Here is a 7085-nt window from a genome sequence, read left to right as displayed (position 1 = left end):
GTGTACATGCGTTTGTGTGTCTGTCTGTTATCAAAACATCTCATGAACCACTGGATGGATTTCAAAGAAATTTTCAGGAAAGTACTTGTTGGATGTATGTCCACAGCTAATACATTTATGGAGCCAACCTAATTCAAGATGGCCACCACAGCCAACTGACTCTGTGGAGGTTGTTAAAAAGCTTTTAAAAACATTTCTATTTCCCCAGGCTTTTATCTCTTGATTTTGTTGTGTTTCTTTTTGGTGGTTCTTGTGTTTATTATTATTATTGTACAGCGCTTTGTGATTTTATGTCTGTGAAAAGCGCTTTATAAATAAACTTTACTTACTTACATAAAGTGCATGAAGTTATTTCCAAGGTCTGTCCAAAGGTTTACATCTCCATTCTTTTTCAACAAAAGATTTAGTCTAAAACTCTGCTGGACCTTAAATGTATGTCAGATAAGAATATAGTCCTGCTCTGCTGTTTTAAAATTGTTTCATAGTAGTAGTGCTTAAAGAGTAGTATTTTTCAGTGTGGTCATCAAAAGAGCCTTCCTCCCCACAGCCATCAGCATCTTGTGGAAATAGTCAAAACCAAGCTTTGACTTAAACAGCATTTAATCATAAGAAGAGCAACAGTTCTGCATATAATCTAAATGTTGTGGAATATAAGGCCTTGTATTTATTCTCCCATGCTTTATTTAACATTTGATTAATAAATCTTAATCTGATTTGTGTTTATCACCACTTTATATTTAGCCACCATTTTAAAACCTTAACTAGTAGTTGTTTAGTTTATCTGGAAAGAGAGGTATGTGTTAGAAGCGCTGGAATGTGAGCCACAGTTCCAGGCACAAAGGGGGAAGACGTTGCCCTTTGACCTCCAGAGGAGAGGGACATCCTCTCAAGAAGGGGAGGGGGACATAAGCCTTAAAACCAGAGAACATCCTTTGTTCCCTCAGACAATCTTTGGGGTGCTTTGCTGACACTTTGAGGTGATGTGTTTCCCCACATTTTATTTGAGGATTGTCTCCCAAATGCATTTGGTTTTATCTTTGTAATAACCTGTTTTCTCTCTGCTTTTGGTAAAATAAATATTTAAATTTAAGGTATTGTCTCCTTCCGGTCTCTTTCCATCAACCAACTCGGGTGAGGTGAAGGAAGAGAATTGCAGGTGAAAATCCTTACCTTAACAATCTATAACAACTCTTTGACAAAACCAGGATAATGAGCTACATTTAATTTCAGTTTGGGATTAATAAAGTATTTCTCAATTGAATTGAATTTTGAAACCTTTGCTAACATCTGGTTTAACACTCTGGGCTGTAAGATGCTGGTTTTGTTGTCATGGCGTTCTTTCATCTGCAGGGGGCGCAACACACCAGGCTAAATGCTCCACTAATAAGCACACAGATACAGATATTCATTAATATGGTCAAAGTAGATATACGGTTCTTTGCAATTAAAAAAGTAATATCAGTTTCATGACTAATTTTGGCTTCATTTTTGTCATTTACTAAAACCCGCTACCTTCCGCGAGCGCTATTGTGCCTCCTGGCTTTTATTATCGCTCCCCATAACTAGTGGAGCTTTTATATTTTTACGTAACTATCGTGAACTTTAACCAGAAGGTTACCGTAGGGCCTCTTAAAAGGCGTGTCGCTAGATTCGTCACGTATCTCGTGGGTATGCGCGGTTTGTATCACGGGGCTTGCCGTGTGGGCGGGATTCTTCCGGTTCCACGTGATACGCTATGACATTTTCGGCGAAACCGGGGGATAACATCGAGCGCACACGGACAAGCGAGGCGAGAAAAGGCTGGGGACGTTTCAGCGCGTTTGGTAGATTATTATTTACTGACGGTACAGACGTGTTTCTCATTTCCTCCGAGAGAAAGATAACTTTTTACTGTTTCATTTGGAGGTGGAGGCACCCGGTTACCTTTTACCTCCATCTCTTTGGGGAACCGTCTATCATAGCTTGCTCTGCGCAGGCAGACGGACATACTTAGAAAATGCCTCCAATAGAAAATGCCGCCGGGAAGAATGAACTCAAGTCTCAGATACAGCAGCTTATTGATTCCAACCAGGTCATGGTTTTCAGCAAAAGCTTCTGTCCGTATTGTATTCGGGTAAGAGTGTTTTTTTTTTTTTGAAATTGTGTAGACAGTTACACCGGACAGTAACTTTCATGGTCTCCCGCGCGCAGCAACACATAGGGGCTTGGTCTAATTGCTGGCTCGTCTTTTGTGAACAGCCTCTGGTTATTTCTCGCTGAATACGAACTTCGAGCTGAACACAGAACCAACTAAATTCACGCTGAATTCACTTGTAGATGAATGTGTGAACTTGTTTAAACTCGTTGTTTGAAAAGTTAGCTTTTACGTTTTCTTCTTCGTGGCTTTTTGTGACGTTTAAACCTCACATCCTGTTAAAGCTCGACTTATTTAAGTTCATCTTCCTATAGATGCACATCATCACACGTCTCTGTAATTTACCCACCAAAAGGATTAAACAACAGCTGCCTGTTGCATAAATCTTTTAACATTATATGCCGTATGAAAACTTATTTTCACATGGTTTTGTTGCCTGGTGTGTTTGAATATGTGACTAAAATCAGTTGTTTCCCACGTTTCTTTGCAGGTGAAAGACTTGTTCAAAAACCTGAATGTCGAGTGCAATGTGATGGAGTTGGATCTCATAGGTAAGACTGAGGATTTGTCTCACTTGTCTGCACAGGTGTGACTTTTTCCCTCAGCACACTAACACTACAGTGTTTGGGGACAAGCTGGACCTACAGAGGTTTTGTTTTCTGTTTTTTTTTCCCTTGTTGGTGATGTTGGAATTGCCCTCATTCTCACACCTAGTCATGAATGTGTCCTTTTTGTACGTTTGATTGTTTAGTATCAATAATTTTGACCTCTTGATAGTTTTAAACGCATTTGCGAGGGTACTAAATGTATTTAATGGGAGTAAGAAATGCCTAATTTCGCCAAACAAACCACCTTCTGTGACAGACAGTAAAAACCAGTTGTACAGGCTTATATTAAAGTCTGACAGACGTGCAAACTGACCGAACACTGGTTTGAAGGGTGTGGTATCAGATTTGATGGTTCATGCGTTTGTTGCCAAGACCGGCACTGCATACAGGTTAAACCTCTGGAGGGGTTTCAGGGCTAGATCAGAGACCGGGTTCTTAACTGGGTCTTCAAAAATACAGAGAGCCAGCTTGGTGTCACATTAAACGTCTCCCAGTAAATGTTTGAGCCTACCTCTGCTGTGTCTGTAGTTTCTGTGGAACAGTGGTGTTCAAACCTGGTCCTGGAGGGCTGCTACCCTGTGGGTTTTAGTTGTCTTCCTGCTCTTCAGCAGGTCTTTAGGTCCTGCAAAAGTCTGTTAATTACTCAGTCACTCAAATCAGGTGAGTCAAAGCAGAGAAACATCCAGGACAGGATTGGACACCACGGCTGTAGAGGATCACAGAGCAGAGAGACACTTCGCTGTGTCCACGTGGGAATGGTGTTTTGAGAATTTTTTTTTTTAATCGTTTCACCTGTGAAGCCTCTAAATCAGATTTTTCAAATCTAGGTTCCAGAGTGAAAAATCCTTAAATGTAACCATTGAGTTCTCATGTAGAGGGCCTAAACACACCTTTTGTGTGTTGTGCTGCAGATGCCAGTTTCTCAACTACAGCAAAATTATAGCATGCTGTTTTTGTTTTTTCAACAAGCAGATGAGGCTGATGAACAAGAACACTCCCTTGAATAGAGCAGCACAACAAAGCCATTTATCATTATTTATTACACCAACGGATCACATAATTTATACAAAAGCAAAAGTGACAGAAAAAGATCAATGATAAACGTCAAATTTAAAAAATATGTCGGAAATGAGAATAGTTTTAAAAGACCAACAGCCATGTGTAAATAAACTCACCCTGAATGTTATGAAGAGAACTCTCCTCTTTGTCTCTCTATGAATACTCTGAAATCATTCATTATGTCTGTGCATTTGAACGAATGTGTCTCCCAGGCAGTAGTAGTTTAATGTGATACAAAGTAGAAGTTCACTTCGTTTTTAGTCCCTAAAAAAGGATTTTGATTTTAATTTGTTGTATGTGCTATCTGAAAGGTGTATTTTTTTTTTTTTTTTTTTTTTTTTAAAACAGGGGAAGCACTAAAGATTTACAAAGCTAATAAAGGTAATTCGGACGATTATTTATTTATTTTTTTAAAAAGAGGGTTTCCAGTTTATTAGGAATAAAGAGGCTTCACCTTCTGGGGTGTACCCCGCCTCTTGAACAAAGACTGCTGGAGAAAGACACCAGCTCCCCATGACCCTGAAAGGAAAAAATGGGTGAAGAAGATGGATAGATGAATAAAGAGACTTCAGGCAACAGTAGAAATGGTTTTCAGAAAAATTGCTCAGTTTATCATTTTAAGGGCTCAACCTCTATCTGTCATGGACATTTTAGAAATAGTAATGTTGGAAAACTTTGATCTATAGATTCTACCATCTAGGAAATAACACGGCTATTATAGTTAGCAATGCTAACATTATTAAAATGTTAAGCATGCAGCATTGTGATCTTTATCTGTTTTGTTAAAATAGGAACATCCTGTTTTACTGTAGCTCTGTTATACAGACTTCTCTTTTTGTCTCACACACAGTGTGATGTTACCTCTGCTTTTAATATTCAGCAGGAAGGCAGTTAAATTAGTGGCGTTACAATAAAACTTAAACAGTGAGATTTACAATAAAGTTGAGGCGTTTTCCCCCTCTACAATTACTCCAAAAACAGCTGCAGTTTATTGTAGAGGTCCTTCAGAAAAAAAGATTTTCCTGGGGTAAAGAACACTCGCGATTTGCACAAAACCAACTTGTAGTTGATGCCAAAATTTTGTCTGATATTCTAGCATCCCTGAGTATCACCATTGGTATTTGTACTACAGTTTAAGACCCAGAGTCTTAAGGGTTTCTTTAAAGACATGTTGCTGATTAATTAGTGACAAACTATACTACTGTTGAGTTTATGACTGTCGGGGATGTTCAGAGCAGAACCAGCATCGTGATCAAACATCTATATATAGGACAGCTTCACTGCTTGTTTTAAAGGGCAGGATCCAGATTTTTGATACCTGTAATCCTTCCCAATATCATGTCAAAGTACACTTCCTGCTTACATTGTGAGATGCTGCATCTTGTCTCTGTGTGTAAGGCCATTAAATTGTTTGAAATGTTAATTTCTTGTGTTACAGCCTTAGTATTCCTTTAGAAAGAAAGCATACCACCTGCTGCCTTTGTTGCCTTTTAGACTGAGATCATTTTATGTTGAGAAATGGAGTGGTAGCTGTTTTGGTTCAACCTTGTGCATAATTTTTTAAATTTTATGCAATATCACAAAATGTACTGTGATGGTCATCTTGAATTTCATTCCAGAAGTTAAAACCAGTCCAGTGGTTAATGAGAACCTTTGCTAACAGTAACACAGACACAAACTTTCTGCCTCACATTTATAAATGCAGTTTTAACATTTAAAATTAATTCTTAAAAAAAAGGCTGACAATAACACTATCATGTTCCACAATCATATTATTGCTCAAGTCCAGCTTTGAGCTCATTTAGTTTTAACTGGGGCATGTTGTGGGTCTGTAGCCTTGGCTACAATCTCTGCTGTCCTTGTAGCTCAAGCAAACACATTTTCTAGCTTCTTTAAACATCAGGAAATTGATCAGAATATTCTTCCAATCATTAATTGCTGGTGTATGACTCATTGGGCTGTCTGGGCTCAACGCACCATCCTCTTAACTGTAACTTCACCTGATTCAAAAAAAAATGTTTTCTGCGTTGAATTCTCTGTGCTGCAGAGCGTTGGGGGAAGCGCTCTTGCACATCAACTCAGGCACCACCCTCTTGTTTTAGTAGCGCATACAAACATGTTGAAGGATGTTGACACACATTCTTCAGCCGTTTGTAATAAAGAGGGCACGTGACACAGCAGATTTTGGTGAAGGTATTCAAAGAGGTACTACTGGTATTTCTACACAGATGCACACTGTAGTTTTGCTGAGTCACTGCCTCCTGCAGCGGCAGAATGTTGTACTCCAAATAAAGGTGGGCTCTGACTGAGCTGTGACTACTGCTAAAGATCAGATGGTAACAAAAATTTGCAAGAAAATAAGCATATTTTCAGTTGCGGTCTCATTGAACTTTTAATGTTTGTGACCCACGAGCCCTACAGCTACATTTTGATCAGCCAGTTTTAGAAAACCACAGCCTTTTTTTGTGAGCACAGCTTATAAAATCGTGTTCTAGGCGCACTGTCGCCCCACATCCCACCTTGGCAGTTGCTCCCCACATTGATTTAACCTGCTGGAGTTTGAAATGAACATAAGCAGATCTGGACCAGTTTTTCAGTATTTATTTATCAGGGGTTTTTTTAGGTTTTTTTTTTTTTAGACCAGGATGTTTGCCCCAGGTGTTTTCTGTCAGAAGGAGAGCTCTTTTTACAGGAATCAAAATACAGATCTGGTGCTCTTGATAAGGGATGGAGACGTCTAGAAAAGCTGAATACTTGACAAAAAAATGTTCCCACCACAAAAATTACAAGACATTCAGGTTAACACAGCCCAGTGAGATGCTACATTGTGATCTTATCACAATGTAGCCAGCAGAGCTGCTTTTGTTAGGTTGACAGTAAACTGTCACAAATGAAAAGCACCTAATCATGTATTACATTAACTAATGCAAGCTTGGTTTGTAGGTCTTTCTGTTAGATGGATGCAAAGAGTATAGGTAAGCCTGCGTGGCTAGTATTTTTATGTATACATCTGATTCTGTGTGGATTAGATAGCAGCCCTAAATTAAAACTTGTACACAAAATTCTTATTTCAAAAAACAATTCTTATTTCGAAAAATGATTCAACAGAATGTTGAATCATTCCAACCTGGAAAAAGGGCTGTTCAGATCAGTCATGAAAGTCCTGTGACCAGCGGTGGAAATTAGCACCCGCCACCAGCCAAATGCGGGTAAATATTTGAAGTGGCGGGTGAATTTGATCAACGCACACGCCACTGTGGCGGGTTGGCAATTTGAATAGAAAA

At 39.0% G+C, this 7085-nt stretch overlaps 1 protein-coding gene across 1 annotated transcript in view; it reads left to right on the top strand.

The window, feature by feature from the left end:
* Positions 1-1760: 1760 nt before the first annotated feature.
* txnrd3 (thioredoxin reductase 3) overlaps positions 1761-7085 on the top strand; it is a 28249-nt gene continuing 22924 nt past the window's right edge. Inside the window, exons 1-2 of the mRNA XM_017437701.3 lie at positions 1761-2113; positions 2625-2685. Of these exons, the coding sequence (XP_017293190.1) occupies positions 1997-2113; positions 2625-2685 (178 nt within the window). The 5' untranslated portion in view covers positions 1761-1996. The remainder of the gene's footprint in view (positions 2114-2624; positions 2686-7085) is intronic.

Source organism: Kryptolebias marmoratus, linkage group LG4, assembly GCF_001649575.2.
Source record: "Kryptolebias marmoratus isolate JLee-2015 linkage group LG4, ASM164957v2, whole genome shotgun sequence".
Classification (NCBI taxonomy): domain Eukaryota; kingdom Metazoa; phylum Chordata; class Actinopteri; order Cyprinodontiformes; family Rivulidae; genus Kryptolebias; species Kryptolebias marmoratus.
The sequence above is the reverse complement of the archived record's forward strand: the minus strand, read 5'-3'. Positions and strand labels throughout refer to the sequence as shown.